The sequence below is a fragment of the Fulmarus glacialis genome, unplaced genomic scaffold (genome assembly GCF_000690835.1).
Source record: "Fulmarus glacialis isolate BGI_N327 unplaced genomic scaffold, ASM69083v1 scaffold8131, whole genome shotgun sequence".
Lineage (NCBI taxonomy): Eukaryota > Metazoa > Chordata > Aves > Procellariiformes > Procellariidae > Fulmarus > Fulmarus glacialis.
In genome coordinates, this window is record NW_009192092.1 from 28,149 (window position 1) to 50,425 (window position 22,277).

The window sequence follows — 22,277 nt, forward strand, 5'->3', positions numbered from 1 at the left end:
GACCAGATTAGTTTTTGGTTTGTCAGCCCACGTTCCTTTCATCTGCCCACCTCTCCTGAGATGACCATACCCTCCTGGCTTCCTCCAAATGTACACCTAGCTACGCTGCGTTCAACTTTACCAAGCAGCAGATCTATAGCACTGCTGAGGTGCTATACGAGAGTAAGCACATTTACCAGCCTGTTTCGAAACAAAAGATCTCAGGAGCCTGAAGCCCTCCAAACACTCTCCCTAGCGCAAGCAAAGACTCACTAAGCTCCTGTCATAGAACGTGAGCAGCACCAGGATCCCAAAACTTTATCATGGGAGGTGCTACACAAGCACAGCTTAAAGGACTGTCCTAACGTAAAGAATACGTAAAAAACGTGTACAGAGGATCCTAAAGGGCAAAAAGCTATACAGCAGTCTGTAAATGGTACAAAAATATTAACGTTAAGGGAGGGTCATGAACCAAATTTAGACTAAAAAGATATTACGGAAGGAAGAGATAAAGGAAATGGGCATAGCCAAGAGGTGTAGAAGGAATTAATGTTTTTTTCACCTGTGTGGCTAAAATGAACCACAGAACATAAAAGCAGGCTGAAAGTTAAGTCTAGTTTGCCAGAAGCAGGTTGCTGAGTATGCTCACTTACCCACCCATAACACTGCAGCACACAAAAGAGACCATGTGAGACTGCTGTGACTTGGAGAAGTGTTTCTCCAGCACCGAACTCATTTCCATGCTCAGGTGCCTACCTGGCAAGTGCAGCGAGACCCTCCCAACGCAGTATGTGAAGGCTGAGAAGGATTATGCATTTGTTACCCGGTGTTTTTTAATATCTGGAAAATCCTAAATGAATTCCAGTGCTGAGCTCCATCGCCCCTGATTAAGTTCACAGAATTACACTACTTACGTGTTTGTTTAACAAAATAGTTGTATTACATTCTTTTAATTCTTTGGCACACTCCCAGCAAAGTTCTTCCAAAAGTAATTATTAGGATTATTTTCTTTTTGTTTGGAAATGGCTCCTTTGGGTTCCCACATCGAGCCTGACCACTGACTTGCTACAGCCTTATGGAACATCATCCTTAACCTTCTTTTCGGTAAACCCCAGTTCTTCTGCATCAGCACTTCCTTTTAACGTCCTATTCTTACTTCACAAGAACAGAAGCTGCAAGACAGCACCCGGCCGGGAGCTCGCCCAGTCCGGTACCAGCTTGTAGCAAGGGCCTCCAGGAAGGACTCATAAGCTCTACAAGATGCTGAGGTTCCCCTCTCAGGATAACACGGACTACAACTGCTAGGTTTTCCCTGAAAACCAAGTTTAATCCCCTTACCAGTACACCTTCATAACCTTATCAAGCATCTCCTATGTCTACTTTGCTACCAATATAAATTTTTCTTGGAAATTTCCTAAATTACAAGCCCTGATCACATCTCAAAAGCAATCTCCACTGTCTCACATTTGTACTGAACACAGTTTTGCACAGACCGTATCGCAGATCAAAAGATATATGTTAGGTCTGTCATAAGTATATGAAAGACAAGATAACAGCTGTAACAGAGGGTGCTGAACCCACACTATCTGCATTTTGCAAAAAATGTTTTTAAATCTTTAGCAAAATAATGGGAATAGGAGTTTTCTTTTAAACTTTTCTGCTAGACTGACTCAGAGGAAGAGGAATTTCCCTCCTGGCAAATATCCCTGACAGATATTTGCCAGGAATTAACATTTCAGACTGCATCCGTTCACAAGGCCACACTAAAGGAGGGATTAAAGCTACAGGAGAACCAGAAGAGGACCAAAGTCCCAGGGAAACAGGACCGAGCACGTCTCACGCAACCAAGAACAGAAACACATGGGCCTGGATGAAGTCAAGAAGCAGTTTGTTACAAGAAGGGGAGGGAAAGGAATTCAAAGCAGATAAACTATCACTGGAAGCAGTCCACAGCACCATGAAATGCTAGCAGCCCTGATGGATGAGAAAGGGAGAGTGTGGAGGGTACAAGCACAGGAGAGGGGAGCAGGAGACATGCATGCAGGAGCACCCCGGCGGGAGTTCAGCCGACACCATGTACGCAGATCTTAGGCTGGAAAACCACTGAGTGTGGCTAGAAGAAATCTGGGAGGAACACGTACCTCAAAAGCAGTGTCTGAGTGTTTCTGTGACCGTTACTTTTTGCCAGCAGGCAGAGATGCACTATTTTGTTAAAGGTTCGGAGGCCAGGAAGGGACTAACAGTGCATCTTCTTCCTTACACAGTGTTTGAAATTCTTGAACTGGCCCGTCAACAAGCATTTAATTTAAAAAACACCCAACTCAAAACAAACACCCAACTCAAAACAAACACCCAACTCAAAACAAACACCCAACTCAAAACAAACACCCAACTCAAAACAAACACCCAACTCAAAACTGTTTCCAGGACAGCAAGATAAGTTTTCTTCTGAGGATGGTGAACTAAGACACAAGTCATCAGACTGGGCATTGCAAGAGTTTTATTTAAAATGCTGGGCACGGGAGCACCGCAGACTCCCACTGCTGGGAGCCCATCAGGCTCGGGTGCCATCTGCTGGCACCTTCTTATGAATTATAGACACAGTTACAAACATCTCCCACAAATTCTCTGCATAATGAAAGTGTCTTATTTCCAGTGAAGAGCACTGCTTCTGAAAAAATTAAGTCCTTGTTCTTCCATTGGTAATTTCAAGACTGTCCTGTGCTGGCACGGACCCACAGATTTCTGCAGGGCTCCAACACTGCGGCTGGGCTCTGCAGGCGCTGCAGGGAGAAGCATGCCTGAGACTGCACTTACGCTCCTACCTTCCCCAGTTTGTAACCTCTGTCAATTTTATTCTTGAGATTTTATCATTAATGCTTTACAGGGTGGAACACTTTTCACCCTCTGCTTGTCTGGCAGTAAGCATAGCTCACGGGATCTGACTTACTCTTCTTCTCTGAAGACAACAAGCCAAGCAAAGCCCTGCTTGCAGGCAGAGCTCTGGCCCGTAGCACACAGAGGTCTCAGGAACACCCAGACCAGGGGAGCAATTGCTGCCAAGTTGCATACATTAATCTGAGACCTGCTGCCAGGCTCTGCCATATGCTGCAGGGAGCAGACGAGGGGATCACGACTCTGTGCAGCTCCTGCTGATCCCGGTAAGTGTGAACCAACAGGGGTGCCCTGCTCCATTCACCTGCAATCAAAGCTTCCAATAAATGAACTAGAACCTGTATGTCAAAGCAAGGAAAAAAAAAAGCCTTGCCCTACAAGCCTAACTGGATGAGTAATCGCTCCAAAACAGACTTCAGAAATACACATACAGAGTCTGCAACAAACAGGAAGGGAATCGATTACCACAGAAATGTATATTAGAAGCAGAAAGAGTGGGGGCAAAGTAAGATTTGACCAAAAAAAGTAATCAAGATGATCTAGAATCTTTTAATGAAAATTAATACAAGCACCAAGAAGTCCCTCAGCCAAAAAAATCCCGAAGTCCAAAAAACAAAGAATTGGGGCTGACTGGATGCTAAGTATGTAACCGATACATGTCTCTTCTAATAGCAGTAGCTAAGGATATCCTCCAAAGCCAAGAAATGAGATCTCCTAGTTATCTCTATCACATCCACATTTTCTTGGCTATTTCATCCCCTTCCTCTTACAGCCAACTGACAGGTAATGATGTTTTTTCTCCCCTCTGGTTTTTATAATGAAAGCGAGGAGAAAGGGTCAGTCAGCTAGTTTGAAGGGGATCCTTGTTTCTTGCTATAGCCTAGTGAACCCTGACTGTCTGTTTCTTAGTTTTCTGTCTTACTTCCAACTGCCTCTACTCTCCTTCCATCACATTCTGCAAAACCCAGAGCACAGATTCAGCACGGACCATGCTGGCTGATCCAGTCCCCTTACCTCCAAGAGCTTGCTGTCTTTGAAGCCTTCGATGATACATGCGGGAATCAAGCCATGAAGATTGGAGTTCAAATATCCAGGGACTGCAATGCTTTCTTTCCCAGCCCTTATTAATCTAACAACCGAAAAGGCTATTTACTGAAATGGCAAACAGTGGCAAGAATAGGCTTTTCCTATTGCTCTGTCACCTGCTTGCCAGCATCTAGTCATAGTGACTCACCCCAGAGCAACGTAATGGCTCTTCTCTCATATACACTTTTTTTTTTTTTAAATACACACACACACACACACACGTATTCCTATACAGACAGAAACAGGAGAAAACATAAATAGACAGTTACGTGGGTTAGGTGGGAAGAGAGTGCAGCTTTTGCAGTGAATGATCTCCTTCACAGCAGGCATGTCCGGAGGGATGGGAGGTGGGACTATTCCCAAGCCTGGCATCATGGGGTTGATCGGAGGGATTCCAGTCATCATCCCAAGAGCAGGATCAAAATCTAAATGGGGAAAAGAATAAGGGAGTCAGGTAGTGGTTTGGACTCATACAGTAACTGTTTATTCAGACAGCAAATGGAGTACTCTCCCCACACGTGCCAGTGGAAATTAGCTGAATAAACAACAATAGAGAGGGAACATCACAATACAACTCACCAGAATTTTAGATCTGTGCCCTTAAAACAATGTCTTAAAAACTATTTCTTTGTTGATTACCTCAGCCAAATAAATTTTCTCTGTTCAAATAAACTACTTCCTTTTCCACTCTGCAGACGCCACCTCCCATCTAGTGTCAAAACCTTCCCCAGTGAGGTTTATCCACATAAAGAAATCTGTGGCATATGGAAACAGTGTAAAACCTAACCCAGTTTGGTTTCATCAAGCAGTTTAGTAGTGCAGACAGCTTGTGACACAGGGTTAAGGGCATCACCTTGCAAACTAGACAAGTGTGCCAATTTCAGCAGCTAAGAACATGCCAGAATAATTCTGGGTAAAACGCAGAGAAGCATTTAAAGAATCACCTCACTGCATGCCTCACCCTGCTTAACTTGTTTCTAGGCTTTAGTTAGCACTCTGACTAAGATATCCAAGTAGCGTTTTACTTTGATTTTTGCTCTTAGATTTGCCTCCAACGCTAAATAAAACTAAACACAGCTGTCGAAGGAGGGGTATTTTATCTGTTCAGAAGTTGCAAACCCTGGGGAAGCAATACCTGTAGGCAACCGAAATGGAAACAATACGCCTAGATGCCTTACAGAGAAGGCTCGTGAGTTTGAGAATGTCAGCAGCTAAGCTGTAAGGACAACCAGCTGGTACGATCGGGGTGAGATCTCTGCAAGAACTCCCTCCTGCAAGTGCACGACATCTTCTCTACCCTCTAGCATCACTACTCTCTTTGCAGAAGAGGCTCTGAAGACCTAGCAAGCCCAAAATACCACAGGACACTGCCACAGAATACGCAATCCTGAGCACTACAGAGCCTTTGAATCTGTCTGCTTGTTTCAGATGTGACAGATAAAATTAATTTTGCAAGGCACAGACAAAAGTTACAAATAGGTAGAACTGAGTGGTGCAGAGGCAGCATTTTCCTTTGATCCTAAACTGGCATTGTTTCAGATGCTATTCATATCCTAAGGCAGGCAAACATTTTTGTATTCTTCTCTTCACAACCACTACTTACAGTGATCCGGATGCAAGACAGCTTTTAGTGCCCAGATTGAGTTTGGTAGCTGAATTTTGTCTTCCTTTGTGTTTTGAAATATTTTACCTGGGGCTACATTTCTACAGCTTGTGTATGTTGTTTTCCTTGCGTAATTTGGTGCAAGTGTTGCTGTTCATCTTACGTCACACGTGAACAGTCACACAGATCTGAGGCAAATCTTCTGCCATAAAACAGACATTTCAGAGGAAGGCACAAGAAATCTTCCTGTAGCCAACTGTGAAATATGGACGTAGGGATACATGTGAATTGCATCCTTATGAGATACATTAGTTTATCCATGGCCAGCTGATGCTGGGATGGCCTGGTCTATGACACCTGGCTTGGAAAGCAGGACATTAAAGTTGCAGAATTTTAATGTTTAAACTTTCATTAGTAGATTTCAAAGATGATACACTCAAAAAGATCAGGCAGACAGCACTGTTTTCAGCCATTTTAAATGGTGTTTTCACCTATCTTAAAAAAAAAAAATTTAAAAATTATGCAAGCCTATCTTTAGACAGAGCCCCGTTCCACAGCACAGGCGGCCTTACTGCTCCCTGTGATGGTGCTGCACGACTCCCTCAAACACACTGCATACACCTTTCCAGAGGAAATGGGCTGTAAGGAATGACAAGGGTTGGCCTGAATGATCGAGGCTGTAGCTGTACAACTGCTACCTTGGGGCACAGAGGTCTTTCAGCTGGGGCTTGGCTCACAGGCTCGGACCAGGGAAGAGAGGATGGGGAGAGGCTACCCCATCTCCAGATCTCTCTTTAAAGTCACATATTGCTAAGTTGAAGTTTGAGATGAAGGTCACCTCAGGAATGGCTGTGACCTTCAGTGACAAAACTCACTGAAGATGTGAGGTAGCTGGAGAAAAACTGCAGGATTTAGTCCTGAGCAAGTAACATTCTGATCCAACCTGCAACAAAGGTATTGCCACTGGAGGCAAAATGAAGTGCAACAAGCACAGGACACCCCCTTTCCTGAAGGGCTGGAAGAACACTTGCCAAAACCAGCATCCTGGCCTCCAACTTACCACTATATCTTTCGGATTTCCTAGGTTTAGGCTAGGATGCTCATTACTTCCCTCCCTTTCAACAATATCTGTGCCAGTAAACTCAACCCCAGCTGTGAAGCGCTAGACCAGTCTCACCAATGCTGCTGGTCCCTGGGCATGCAGCAGGTACCGGAGCAGGCCCTGAAGTACCCCCTCTAAGAAGCACAGAAGCCACCCCAGGACACTGGCTCTCCACAGCCTGTGCCCTGCTACACACGGCCTTGGTATCCTCCTGTTAAAGCACTCTTGAGATGGTAAAGAAATTCTTCGTTCTGTACTCCAAAACGTCAGCAGGGAGTGATCTGGACTTTGCTCGCTGCTGCCTATCAAGAGCAACTGGAAGAAGAGGAATAGCCAAAGCTCCCACTGCTGAGACAGCAAAGGATGGGAGATACAGGGAGCATGCAGTGATCTGCTGGAAAACGCAGAGACCGTTCAAAATGTCCACATGTTAGAGTCCATGATCTCATTTGTCTTCCCAGCACAGTTTGATATAGGTACACCCAAGAGATCAAGAGCACGACCTCAGTGCTGGCAGCAAGTGGGGGGGGGGCAAAACAAGGTGCGTTTCAGCCAGGTCCCCACCATCCTTGGCAGGGTGGTGGCTGTTTTCCCAGCCCTACAGCCAGAGCTGCCAGGGGTCGTGCTGGGCTATCTGCCACATGTCAAGGACAGGCAAGTGAACCCACTGCTACAACTTTTGCAAGCCTCTAAATTCACATGTCCCTTCACATTTTATAATTCTTCATGCCAATGAGAGCAGTCTCACCTTGTCCTGGTAATTTGTTACTGCTGCAAGGTTAGCTGACAGCAATGGGTATGGATGCCAATCAGAGAAAATCCTTAATGCAGGAACAGAGGAGCTTGGGGAATCTGAGGGAGGAGAAAGCCAAGATGGGTGTTTCTCTGATTAAGCAAGGCTTACAGCTTTCTAAAGGAGTGAATGGATAGAATTATCAGAAGCAAAAGAACTAGCAGGGTAATGAACTATCACGTTATAATGAAAAGTAGAAAGTGCGTATGCAAGGGCACACAGAGCCCATGGTTGTTGGATTTGCGGTGAGCCCCACTGTTTATTGCTGAACGAGCAACGTGTAAGACAACTTGCCAGCTTGTGCAGAGACCTGCTGCTTCTGGTAAGAAGCTGAGCCCATAGCTACAGGCCAGCATTCGAGAAGCTTCAGAAGCAGATTCAGTAGAGCCAGTCTCGATTTTTAAGAACAGAAAAAGAAGAAAAAAGTCCTCAAGGACTCTAATTTAGAGTTCAAACACATCAGGCCTGGCAGGTACTTTTTGGTGAAAGCTGTGATAACCTTTTTAATACAGAGCTGGCAGTAGCTGGATGGAGTGAAAGGTGCTGTGCATTCATTTTAGACATTGAGATCCTCTTAAAGCATCTCACAACTATATGCTTTACTTCATCTGCAGGAACAGAAATTGGCTGGTAAATTCTTAAGCATTTTTAGACGCATTTTTTACTCTGATGTGAAACTTTAGTCCCACCTAGCTTTCAGCAAAGATAGCCTAAAGCACCTCAAGCTTCCATTGTCTCTCATCTTTAATAGATACTATAGATATGACTGGTCTAAACTTCAAACCATCACTGTGCTTGGGAGCTGATCCATATTCACCAGAGCATCCAGAGCAGCCAGATCAGAAAAAAATATTTTGCTCCTTCTAAAACATTTTGAGTTGTTTGTGTTGGGTGCAGATCTCCTGATCTCAAAAGGATCAAAACGAACATCTCCCAGAAGCCTCCCCCTACTCTTACAGCAGGGAATGGGAGACTGGCTTCAAACTTGTGTGCTCTCCTAGGACAGACTTCTATTGATTTTTACTTGACAGAAGCATGTGAGCAGGAGAATGACATGAAAACAACACCCCTACAGCAAAGACAAATGTGAAACAAGGCCTAGGGGACAGAAGAATACAGACCACATGCAAAACTTACGGCAAGTTAAGCGATGCTGTTACTTAAATATAGTATCAGCTGCACAGCAAACTACCTGCTCTATGCCACAAGAGCAGAAATAGGATTGTAGAGTGCTGCCAACAGAGACACTCCCTCCCCAGGTGAGCAGGCAATTATTCAGACAGGAGCCAGCATCCTTCTCAAGCGCTTAATGCAGTAAAGCACTGAAACAGTAATTTCATTTCAGGATTTTGATGCACAGGCATCCCTGCACTGCTGAGAAACCAGGTACAGTACAGCTCTGTTCCTACAGGAGCTCTTTAACAAATCCTGGATAGGATGACTCACCCACACACATGTACTCCAGACTACAAGGTGGTCATTTCTGGAGCAGAAACCTCCGTTAATTTCTGCCATATCCATTTGACTGCCCTGTTGCTTTCCCTCTTCATCTCGCTCCCACCCTTCCTTTTAAGCAGCTCCTATTCAGCTTAGACTAATGCGTTACTTGATATGACTGGTTTCCTGAGCTCTGTGTGGGGCTCTCCTCCGGCTGGTCCACTGCAGAGTACCTAGAGGTACCCCACAATAACCACTGTTTGCATCAAAAAACACGTATTCTCATTTCCTCTGAAATCAGTTTTAAAACACTGGCCTCTAAATCACTTGCAGACATTAATGTATTTCAAACACAGCTTATTAATGTTTTTTGTACGCGGTAGGCATTTATCTAACTCAACTGAAATAGGTTCTTCCCAAAGACATGTTTGAAAGAAAAGGTGGGCACAGTCTGGATAAGCTCACATACCAGGCAGGAGGGGCTGTCCTGTCATCCCCATGGGAGCCATCCCTAGATTGTTCATCGCAGTGGTCCAGGCAGTTGGGTCTGACATTGGCAAGCCCATTGGAATGGAGTCGAGGCTTAGATTTCTGCCACCATCTGCTGAGAGGAAAAAAAGTGATTAAGAGCTTAGTGCATATCTTAGCTCTTCTGCAGAGCATACGTTGCCCAGCAAGGCTCTACAGTGTCAGCATCCAAAACCACGTTTGAACCTAACACATAGGAAAGAGCCAAATGGAGGGGGGAAAAAAAAAAAAAAACAAAACCAAAAAAACCCCACACAATTCTGTCCCTCTCATGTAGACGAGATTTTACAGAAGCAAGGTCTATGAAAACACTGCCCTCCAAGAGCATCTAAATTATGGTTTATCCACTACAATCAACAGCTCTAAGGGGCCTTAAAGGAACACTGATTAAAGGTAAGGGGTACACTTTGATTCCCCCCAAGAGATTTTTGAACAAAGGACAAATATTCAGGTATAAATTGTCATAGTTGCACTGGATTTAACAGAGATGGCCAGTCTGTTCCAGCAGAGAGTACTTCCGCTGCCATTTGAAGACATCTCTCCTCCACGCTAAAAGGGGAAAGAAGCAAAGAACAACGTCATGCTGCTGACAGCAGCAGTACCAGTGTTATTTACTCAAGATCTAGCCGAGTTATCTGGCAATCCAGATGGAATCATTAGCATTATATAAACATGTGGCTTAATTAAGCATTCAAATCATCTTCAGTGATTTAGCTGGGTCAACCATGCCTTTAGCTGGTTACTTCCTTGTACCACCGAGACATACGCTTGTTCTTTTTGTTCGCACAGGCTTTAACTAGAGGTGCCCAAATGCAAAAATACCTGATTTCAAAAAGAAAAAAAAAAATGCTTAGCACAAGGCTAACTCTGTACAGGGGAAAAAAAAGCAAAACCAAAAAACAATCCCCACACAAACTTTTTTTTCTTGTGGAAAAACACAGAAGGACTCATCCAGTTCAAAAAAGCCAACAGCCAGTGCCCAGGGCGTTCTTCTGCTGAGGAGAAAAGATAGAGCTTGAGATAGCTGCCGAAATCAGAGCAAGGACACCAAACCTGGCCACTTGCAGTCACAGAGCTGTCTCACATGCCGTCTTCCTGATGAAGCTTTCATAAAATGAATGCTTGTTTGAAAAAAATCTGGCTTCAACAACGGGGGGCAGTATCAACAGTGTTACTGACAGAAGCTGTATGAAAAAATTCCCAGCTCTAACCTGAAACTCCGCAGAGTTGATATTCTCCCATCTCGTATAACCCGTAACGCGACCTAGTGCACAAACTCCCAAAGCTCTCCTGAAGCTCTCCATAACACACCAGCAGGAGGAAATTTATTGACCATTTATCTCACCCCGTGATTTAATGATTCAGAATTTCCATTTCCCACCCTGTGTCACCACTCCTCTCTTCTTGGCCTCAGAAAGGGGACAAGAGATCAGTTCACCTTCCTGAGATGCCACCTCTACGCTCCTGGTGAGAAGTCTCCCTCCGCACTGACCCATCTTCTGCTAACCACCCAACCCATGCATTCCTTGGGCCATCTCCAAAATCCTCATCTCCCATGCTCAACTTAAATGAAGCACTGCCAAGGTCAAACACTCAGCTTTGGCTTCATCTTTCCCTCCTGTCACTGCCAGTCCCGCCACCCTTTGCAGTAGAGTCACCCGTTTCACTTTCTACATTAGCAAAGCTCTACACACTAGCCCAATGCCTACACTGGAGTTAACCTATGTAGAAAATACCACCTGCACACCTCTATTTTCTTCTTATCTGACAGACCTTATTGATTGGGGGAAAACTGAACATCCTTTGAAATAGCTCAGACCTAATGCTCAATAGTCAGCAGACTTAGTCAAGTCAAATGTGAATTAAAGCAGCATGAATAGAAGAAGAACATACTACACCCCCAAAAAAAGAAAATTCAGCTCTCTAGCTGTCAGTGATGAAATCTAACTTCAGGCATGATCTTTGGAATAAGACTGACTATTCTAGGTTCATAGCAATGTGTTGCAATACAGTTAGATAGACAGCAACACCACAGGCAGGATCTACAGCACATCACAGCCTGTGAGCGAAGGAAATGAGTACTTCATTACAGTATTTGTTCACCAATTAGAGGCAGTAACACTATTGTGAACTCAACAGATCACACTAACTTGCATTTTATTATGACAACATGCTCACCCACTGCTTTTTAAGTGGGAAAAACATGCACAAGAACATCCATTTTGCCTGAACATAAGGACACTAACAAATTTATTCCTTTCAGACTTGTATAAGTCTCTAATGCTCAGCATTATCTACTTACTTAAAGGGGGCTTATAAGAAAGATGGGGACAGACGCTTTAGTAGGGCTTGTTGCGATAGGACAAGGGGGAATGGTTTTAAACTGACAGAGGGCAGATTCAGACTAGATATAAGGAAGAAATGTTTTACGATGAGGGTGAGACACTGGCAGAGGGCAGATTCAGACTAGATATAAGGAAGAAATGTTTTACAATGAGGGTGAGACACAGGCTGCCCAGAGAGGGGGTAGATGCCCCATCCCTGGAAACATTCAAGGTCAGGTTGGATGGGGCTCTGAGCAACCTGGTCTAGTGAAAGATGTCCCTGCCCATGGCAGAGGGGCTGGATTAGATGGTCTTTGAAGGTCCCTCCCAACCCAAACCCTTCTATGATCTCCCTCAGTCATGTTTCAAACAATCAGCTTTTGCAACCTGTGTCCCACCTCTCCTGAAAAAAAACCAATGCTCATCTGTCCCAGTTTTGTAACTCCTTTGTTTCAGATCTGGGACAAGCCTGAACTTTAGTTATCACCATTTGTCTGTCAGAGCGCACAGGCTACCAGGTCAGGCACAAAAAGAGAGAAACAGAGGATACCAAAGATGAGAAATGGGATTACCAGGTTGGCAGTTGCTGGTTTAAAGGAAAGAAATGAAATCAAAGATTAAAAAAGAAAGCACCAACATGAAAGCCAAAATACCCAGGAGAAGGCAGCAATGCAGTGAGACCACGGATCATCCCACTGCACAAGGGTGAAAACCTGAGAGCTCCCTTGCCATCCAGTAAGCATCTGTCCAGAAGAGACTGCACCGGGGTAACATGCAAAACAGTGCTTCGCCTACTTATTCCAAGCATACCTGTCCAGAACCATATGTACTAGTCAACAAATAAATGACTGCATGTTATTCAAGTTGTGCAAGTCCTGGACTCACACCTCTGCGTCCAAATGCCCAAATGAAAACAACACTTCGATTTCATGATCACAATGTGGGCAGCTGAAGGTTGTGCCAGAACAACCCACAGCCCTCTGCAAGGCTGCCCCGACTGCAGAAATCCTGCCAGCAGGGTCAAGGTACTGAAAGTCGTCCTGTTACAGTGTACTGCACGGCTCAGCCTGAAGAATTTGGATATTCACTGTTTCTGACAGTGAACAATCTGAACGATCAGATTTTGATGCTTAAGAAGCAGATCTGCACTGAAACAATCCAGCGCAGGAGAAACGCAGGTTGTCTGTGTACCCAGCATGTGCAAGAGGCACTTGAGACGTTTAAGGACCTCCAGACGTATGAAGGAAACACGCAAAATAACAAAAGGAACAAAATAAACTCCTGACTCTACCCACTTCCAACAGTCCTAGATGCCTCCTTTGCAGCAGGTGACACGGTCCCAGGGGCTACATCTACATTATCTGTACTCGCAAGCTGACTTAAGTCTCCCATCAGCTGGGATACATCTGATAGCAGAGAGGCAGAAACCACCACCTCCTTGCCAGAGGGACAAAGGAGGTTTCCTCCAAAGTCAACCTCCTTCTCCACCTCTAAACAGGCCCCACATCTGCTTCACACACCTCTGGGAGCGGTACCCAAGCGCAAGGTACATACATTTGGAAGGCAAGGTACTCACATGCCATCAATGTTACCTGAATCCCAAGGGAAACACTCAGGCTGTCACGCCTCCGAGGGACCTCTGGTGTTCATAGCTTCTTGGTACAGAACAGGGAAATCACAATTTTATAGCACATGACACTACACATTGCAAAACTGAAGTCACAGTTACGTCTTGTTCCACAGTTGGACAAAATCTCTACAAGGAGATGAGAAAGCTATCTGCCTGCCAACTGCATCACAGAGACAACAGGATCTCAAAAAAGGAAAAGGAGTCCTGCTTTGGCTACAAGGAGATATCTTAGGGCAATTCATCTTAGCTGAATCAACAAATGAGGATGTAGAAGGGTGAACACGGCAGATATTTGTAATCAAAAAAAGCTTATCAGAGATAATCTAGAGAGAAAAATAGAAAGCGGCTGCAAAAAAGAGTATTTTCTCAAGGGATTATAAAGGAGACAGTTCGTTCAAACACAAATGAGAAAGAAAAGGGCAGGGAGGGGAAGGAGACACATTAGAAGGACAGGATAAGCCTCGGCCAAGAGGCTAAGCTCCACACTCCCAGTGGAGCTCTCCTGTACTCTCACTATCAGCATCTCAAAACCATCCCTAAACTGTGCTGGACTATTATCTGTAAAGTTCTGGGTCTTCCTTCAAATTTCCTTTACAGGATTTTTCTCTTCAGGGAAACAGAGTTGGACTTTTTCTCTACCCAGTTACATTTCAACCTCTCTTTCTGCAACTGTATGTTTTGCACATCGCCCTCCCTCAGTGAGACGGCTGCCTGCTGCAAAACGGCACTTCTGCCTCCAGTCCAGTCTGGTCCTTCCCCTCCTGCTCCTGGCATCTCTCTATGGAAAAGTCACACAACTAAGTCCCGCAGACTGCTATTTACATGATGTGTATAACATCTCATCTTCATGGCATGAGCAGATGCCATGTTTCCCCAGTCGCACTGGTGGGATTGCAGCTTTCAACCACAATATAATCTGCAAATACATTATTCCCTCTGGGTTTTTTTCCAATCACTCTGTGAGAAATACAAGGAAAATTTCTTAGATACCAGCTTCAGTAAGACTCCTAGATCTGATATTACAACATCATAAGCTATTATGGTCCATTTAAAAATTTGCTTTTATTACGTTATCTTAAATATTAATGTCTCCAGTCATTCAGGCTGATCTGCTTATTATGCTTTTCATTATGGTCATGATTTTAATATTGAGATATTGTCAAATTAGAAAAAAAAGGATAAATCTATTGGGACAGGTATAGAGGTTCCACAACGCTTAAAAAAAAAAAGAAAAAACTACAAGTGTTACTTTTGTTTTGCACAGAAACAGCAACGAACACTCACCCCAAGCCATGCAAGCATGGAACCACGAACACTGGTCTGACTGCAAGCAGTACCAGACCACAACTTCATTTCCATCTGTCCACCTTCTGCATTAACACCTCAGCATAGCAACTGTTTTCCGTCTACGCTTATGTGGATGCCTTCTCTATTGCCAGCCACCGAGCTGCTACTTGGCTCACCTGGAGGAACGTTTGCTCTCTTCCTCTTCTTGCCCGGATCGCTTCCATTCTCGGCTGGGCCTTCCGACACCCGCGGGCCAGCAGCACTGCCGAACTGCAGAGATTTGCTGTTGCTGGCAGGATCAAAGGACAGATGGTTTAAGCCTAAAAGAGAAAAATACACTCAGAGACTTTCTTTAAATTGGTTTGCGATGCTTCAGGATCACAGTAACAAGAGAAATGCCCGCTCCCAGGTACAAGCAGCCCCTCAGGCCCCTAGAGGGATCGTGCCTCCAGTTTACTGTCCCCAGCTACGCCCGATCTTAATGTTACACTGATACTGCTTTAAAATACTACTCGCAAACATTAATCCCAACACCCACACAAGTCAAACTGTTTGATACTGTAAACAAGGGGTGCATCTCCCTTGTGTTGTACAGTATTTCACCGTTTGGAAATTCAGAGGACAGAATTACTTTTCTATTTTTTCCAATCCAGGAATACATTTTTAATAGTTAAGTTTCATGCAATTTATTACCAGTCGTGAATTCACCTGGAATTATTTACTAGCAAAAAACAAGGCACATCTTAGATGATCTTCAAAAACATAAGGTGCTATTGCAATTTTTATTCAAGGAGTCTGGCAAGCAGTTGCCCCTCTTCGTAGCCAAGGAAGGGTGCTCTGCAACGCGCATCCCCACAGAGGGGAGCTCACAGACCCATCCACCTGGACCAAACTCCTCCTCAGTCAAGCGACGAATCCACTATCAGAGTCCAGAAAAACTTCTTCAGCCTCAGGGCTCAAGTTCCCTCTCCCTCACCCCGCAGCACAGGAACAGGTTTTCCTGTTCCGACTCCTCTCGAATTCCCACTCCATCAGTCCTCAGCCACAGCAGCACCCGCCCCGTGTGCTGGGTGCAGGTTAATGAGAGCCGCAGGAGATGCTGGCAGTGCCTCCATACACTCATTTTAAGAGCCACGGCACTCAAAGACAGAGCGCCTTGAGTCCTGTTGCTCAGAGTTTGTAATTGATAGAGCAGATCTACTGATGACTTAGGTTTACTCAAGAACAAATTTAGATTGACCCATGCAAATTAATGTTTTGCAGCTTCCAGGGTATTTCCTAATTCAAGGTATTACATCCATTTCAGAGTAATTCTGTGCTAAACCATCTTTCAGATGATCACCCTCCACAGATCTGTGGTGGACAAACTGCAGGAGATGGTCAATTAATCGCAGTTATGTGCCAGCAGAACGCGGTCCGAAACATTCCTAGCTTTCTAAAATGGTTTGTTTCTTAAAACTACAGGTAACAAGAAAAAAGTACTTTGTAAACAATTCCAAATTACCAGATGCTTCAAACATAAAGCTTCAAGTATGCAATTAATCACAGCAAGTTTTAGAGAGGTATACTGCCCTTAATTGAGCACTAGGTTCATTATTCCACCTTCTGTCATCGTCAGCACTTGCAGGGATGCAAGACTGAAGGGACATTAAAATATCCAGTTTGATTTATCTTTGTCTCAGCAAACTCACTCTGAACAGTCAACAGGGAAAAAAAAAAAAATCCTTTTTGTGGACCCATATAAAGTGATAAAAATAGCTACATTTCTGCTAAGGTATGCCTGTGTTCATGGGGGGAAAATCTGCAGAACTACAGGAGTACCAAAGATGACAATTATGCCTTCTCAATGCACTGATGGGCCAAGGCATTTGTACCAAACCTTTCTCTAGACACACTGCAGCATCGTGATTTCTATTCTAGAGGATTCCACTTCCAAGAACTTGTTAATAAACACGGTTGCTGTGTACGGCTGTAAATAGACAAGAGAGTGGATACAGAGAGCCTGAAGGAGCTCTTCTCTTAGCTACTGAAAGGTGAGAATGCAAGAAGAAGCCAAAAAACTAAGTACTATTCGGCTGGCAACAACAATAGTCACGCCCGACTACGCAAGATGCCTACAATGCTGCTTCTTAAATACCCCAAAGTCAAAATATCACTGAGTTCATGAGGGCTCAGGAAAACAAATCTCAAATGCAGCAGGTTAAAAATAGAGAGAGGCTGTGCGCAGCAAAGAAATACGGAGAACAGAAAAGGAGCAATTGTAAGGTTTACTTCTATTATTATCCAGTTGATGGAAAAGGCAATATTAAACTTAAAAGCGTGTTTTCCCATGCTTGGGCGGATGAATGACGCAGACAAGCAGCGATCCAGCCGGACACTCGTGCTGCCAGGCCTGAAATGGATAGATGCCCTGCTCTGACTGAAGATGACATGCCATACAGACACTCGGCATTAACCAACACCTGAATGTTAATGTACACCACGCAATTGATTATTTTCTAACCCACTGAAGAGCAAAGGTAGCTACTTACTCCAATTACTTCCATCATCAGTTTGAGCTAGGATGCTTGATTACACTCTGCGGTATAGGAGACGCACTCAGATGCTGCATCTGCTCTGATGAGTGTGCTGGGGAGGGAGGCAGCCATCTCCAGCAGAGCTGAGCTAACAAGGAGTGAAAAACTACTTGCGTTCTTTGCAAAAAAATTTGTTAATAAAATCTTGGGGAAAAAAAAAAAAAAAACAAAAAACAGATTCCTTAGCTACAGGACAAACACTGGGGTCTACAGGAAGCAAAGGAAGTTCTACAGCCAGCACCCCTGCCAGTTAGGTCATGAGTTACGCCCTAGGAAAGTGCCTGAACCAGCTGAAGAGCTCATGCCAGACCAGAAGAGAGGCAGCCCTGCTCCCTCCGAACTGCCCAACACACCCCGTACCCCCATGCCAGCTCTGGAGACCTCCTGTGGTCTGATTGAGCTCACACCCTGGGCAGAAATTAATGCAGCTCCTGGGAAGTGGATAACGTTCTGCTAAGATTAGTATATTCAAGTTGCTCACAGAAGGCTCCAACCCTAACCTGACATATATAGGAAGGAGCAGAAACAGACCTACAAATGCTCGTCTTCAGCATCAGGTCCCATGACCCTGACTATCCACCGCCTCCCCATCGCAAACGAAGCACCACATAGCTGCAAACCAGCAGGCAACTTGCTACGGACCAGCTGTGAGCCAGCAATGTCTCTCCTGCTTTCAGCATGCAGATTAACAAGAGGAGACCTATAAAAGGAAGAGAAAAGACCATGGTGACGGAGAACTTAACAGTAATTAATAAGTACTTGTTTTCTTCTTGTCTTATATAATTTCTACCTGAAAACATCCAGACCTCAGGGGCTGGCACTAAACACTGCCCCAAAGGCAGCTACCCGAAGAGCAATTAAAAAAGAAAAGAAAGGTATGTTCCTGGAATTGATCAAGCCCTGTGAAAAGCCCAGGAGGGCAGCTCAGTAATTAAAATTCTCCTCCAGGTTATCTCCTGCACCAACAGGTCAACCTGTTCATGACAACTTGTTTAAACAGCTGGTGAGGAACAAAGGGGAAGTGGGGGCTGGTGTGATTGCAAATAAAACACTCTTGAACACGCACAGGAACACTGACTTGGTGACGGGACAGACACTGTCCCAAAGCTCCTAGAGTTGTTCTCAAGTGAGGGTGATTAGCAGCAGCAGGCTAAGCCTGCAGCACAGCCTCTTCCAGGCATTATATGTCATTAAGAAGAGATGGAGTACGGAAATCTCAACTCAGCCCCCCAGTCTCTCCCTTCTCGGCTGGTCCCCACCGTAAGTTTCACTGCTGCTCTAAGAACCTGTCAAATCTGCTCTGCAGCACGGGGGCCAGTTTGCAGTGCTGGGCACAAACGCAGACAGGAGCTGCTCTGAGTGCCCAAGGACCAGCAGCAGAGCTTGGAAAACATCCTCCAAAATGAATACTACGAAGTTTGAAACAGGACCGGTTGCCTAAAAGGATGAAGTTCATTACATGCAAGAGGATGAGGTGAGTATGAGCTGCAACCCGACAAGGAACATGGAGACATGTTCACCTTGTGTTACCTGCCAAGACCCTGGAATCGCTGGGTGCCCACCCACAAAGTTGACTTTTTCAAAGGAAGAGTCACACCAGAAAAGGCTGCAGTGAAGTAAGAGCCAGTTCTTCATTTGGACCTGCATATATCAAAGCAGTCACACAAGTTTTTAACCTGATGTCACTTAATTCAAAGCTAATCTTCCTTGCCAGCAAGAAAAGGCCTACTGCAGAGTTAAAACTGTTAGGTTATGATAGAAGTGATAAAAGCTCACCTGCACACACACAAAGGAGCAGAGAGAGACAGTGACGGGTGGGGGAACCTGAATAATACCTGACTCAACTCCTCCCAGGCCCATCACAGGAGAGCCATCAGTCCATTAAAGCCCATATCCACAAGCCCAGAGGAGCACAATGGCGGGTGGGAAGCCAAATTACAGACGCACAGGAAGGACACCCTGATGGGGCCTCTCGCAGAACAGCCCCAGTCCCAGTGTCCATCCCAGGGCTGTCCCAGGAGAGCCTCAGCCCCGGCATGCAGGCATGAAACCCATCCAGATGAGCTAAAGCCAAAGCACCTTCCAGATTTGTACACACTGTGCCATCATTCAGAGGGACCTAAGGGGAGTCTCCATACCTTTGAGGCTGCGCTCTCTCTTCATACAACACAGAGGGAGCCTTGATTACCACCTTTTGAACAGCCAGACTTAAAAGTCTCATCTTCTAACACTATTTTAAAAGATGATACCATTTTGGATATATTCCACTGAGCTGCTCAAACACAGCCTTAAACCTTAAGATGAGAATGCCATCTTTAGAGAGGGGTTCCTCCTCCACCGTGGACATACAGGCGTACTGACTCTAAACCGCGTCAAAGCTGGTGCTCTACTCCATAAAAATAAACGCTATCCAAAAATAGGTAGCAGTTTGTAATGCATCTCATGTCCTGCGGAATCATTGGGACCTGTGTTTGTGACACTTCAAGTTTCCCACCACAACGTCTCACGTAGTCTCAACCTGCAACTTCAGCGGCTTTTCCCCACATGCAAGCGGATACCAAGGTCTCCAAGAAAAGTGTTGTTCTCACAGTCACACAGCTCTGAGGGCCTTGACAAAAAGCCCGTCCCCTGTCAAACACTAAATTACACTGTACACACGCCAACGTTTCCTCCCAGTGCTACAGCCCTGGGCTGCACTGTGATCCTTCCTCTCTACTCTCCTCAGAGAAGCTGGGGGAGGGCTGAAGTTTGGGGGTTTTTTTGTTTTTTTGTTTTTTTTAAACAAAGTAAATTGAGGAAACTATTTTCCTATTAGATTTTTTGGGGTCACACTTACCACAGAGGAGCCGCGGTGTCTGGACACAAAGTGTGTTCTGTCAGGGTCATGAAACTACTGGGAATATCACTAGTAGGTCCAAAGCTATCTTAAATAAAGCAAAACTCTGCTGAAGAATTCAGGTCAGAACAGACAGGTGAGTGGGGACTCACTGGAAAACCCAACCGTTCTCTTCTCTAGAAGCAAATCACAGACTATTTCTCATTGGAAGGGAGCTCTGGTGATCATCTAGTCTAACCCCCCTGCTCAAAGCAGTGTCAGCTCCTGCAGGTTGCTCAGGGCGCTGTCCAGTTGGGTCCTGAATATCTCCAAGGACAGAGACTCCACCACCTCTCTGGGTAACCCGTTCCAGTGCTTGACCACCCTCACAGCAAGCAGAGTTTTCTCATGTTTGAATTTCCTGCATTTTGATGTGTGCCCTTTGACCTTTCACTGGGCACCACTGAGAAGACTCTGACTTCATCTTCATTACTCCTTCCCATCAACGTGTACTTAAACACATCGATGACACTCCCTCTGCCCTCACGCCAAGCCTTCTCTTCTCCCGGTTAAACAATCCCAGCTCGCTCGGACTCTCCTCGCTAACAGATACTCCAATCCCTTCACCACATTAATTACCCTTCATCGGGCTCACTCCAGAACGTCCGTGCCTCCTTCGTACTGGTGAGCCCTGGACACAGCACTCCAGGTGCGACCTCACCAGCGCTGAGGGGAAGGATGTCTTCCCTGGACCTGCTGGCAATGCTCAACCTCACGCAGCCCTGGATGCTGCTGACCTCCTTTGCCGCAAGGTATGTTGTTGGCTCGTGTTCAACTCGATGTCAACCAGAACACTCAAGACTTTTTCCACAAAGCTGCTTTGCAGCAGTTTGTCCCCAGCGTGTACCCGTGCATGGGGTCATTCCTCCCCAAGGTGGGAGACTCATCATACGAACTGCCTAAGGGTGACAGTAACATAAGTTAAAGTTCTGTGGAGTGTTTTTTGGGGGAAGTCAGGTGAAGTCAAGTGTGAGATCGGTGACTACCTAAAGGATGAGGATGCGTTCAGCTCAGCATTACTTCAATAAATGCATTTCTAATTACCAACATGCATGCACTACCTGCAAGAGACATGGGCAAAACCTAGCAAAAGCATTATAAAGAGAACCAGAGACACTCCTGGGCAAACGGACTGTGGGCTTGCTCCAGCCACTTCATGAATACCCCACTTCCAAAAAAAATTATTATTTATGGGCTCTCGATTAAACGTAATCAGATATGCTCTCTAACAGATGCAACACATGATCCCCAGGCGTGAATGCAGCAATATTTTTTGTGCTGGTACAAATTCATGGTGTCAGATTAATGCTCAAAGGTGACCACACAGGGCGTGATTAAGGCACCAGTACGAGGAATTCAGATCCAGGCTCACTGTCTCATCAAGCCACAGCTTAGGTCATCTTATTTGAGAGACCACACCAAGATCAGCAAAGAGGTCAGAGTCAAAACCCTCCTTTTGTTCCCACTGGAGGATTTTGTTTTGTTTTCAACCTCAAGCCATTTAAAAACGGTCATGTCTTACACAGCAATCCTAAAACAGCCCACACCAGTACAATGAAGAGACGAGAGTATGAACGAAACCAAAAACTGTTATATTGCTCTCAGAATTCCAGAATAAGCGATTGACTTTCCTATAGCCTTTTTTCCAATTGATACGTCACAGGCCAACAATGCACTTTGAGGCAGTGCTGAGACAGCAAAGATTTCTTCCTGTGAATCCCTGCATTAGCATGTCAGATTTAAAGAGCTAAAATGCGATTGCTTCAAATGAAGCTTCAAGTCCGAAAACATTACTAAACTGCATGAGGAAAGGAGGAAAACTTACACCCCTGCTGTGAAACTTCATCCCCATTTATGGCTTTTTTTCTTCCAAGCCAATTATTTCTCAACACAAGCACTGGTTTAGAGCCACCCTTCTCATTTGATACGCTCCTCCATAGTGCCTAAACCTCTTCAAAAGGTAGAAATAGGACCTTCTTGGTTTTAAAGCTAACCCTTGCATTCACAACTTCATTACAGTATGCAGAGCACATGGTACGAGTGCTCTGGAAGAGAAGCTCATTATTGTCCTTATACAGCCCCAGACTAGAATTCCATAAGTCAGAAATATTAAGAAGTTACAGAAAATGGAAGTTGATAAGATCATGAACTGCAACATATTT

At 45.0% G+C, this 22,277-nt stretch overlaps 1 protein-coding gene across 1 annotated transcript in view; it reads right to left on the reverse strand.

Moving 5' to 3' along the window:
• ENOX2 (ecto-NOX disulfide-thiol exchanger 2) overlaps positions 1-14,980 on the reverse strand; it is a 39,215-nt gene extending 24,235 nt beyond the window's left edge. The window contains exons 1-3 of the mRNA XM_009586927.1: positions 14,841-14,980; positions 9,365-9,496; positions 4,230-4,385 (exon numbers count right to left, since the gene is read on the reverse strand). Coding sequence (XP_009585222.1) covers positions 4,230-4,385; positions 9,365-9,461 — 253 coding nt within the window. The 5' untranslated portion in view covers positions 9,462-9,496; positions 14,841-14,980. The remainder of the gene's footprint in view (positions 1-4,229; positions 4,386-9,364; positions 9,497-14,840) is intronic.
• Between the last annotated feature and the right edge of the window lie 7,297 nt (positions 14,981-22,277).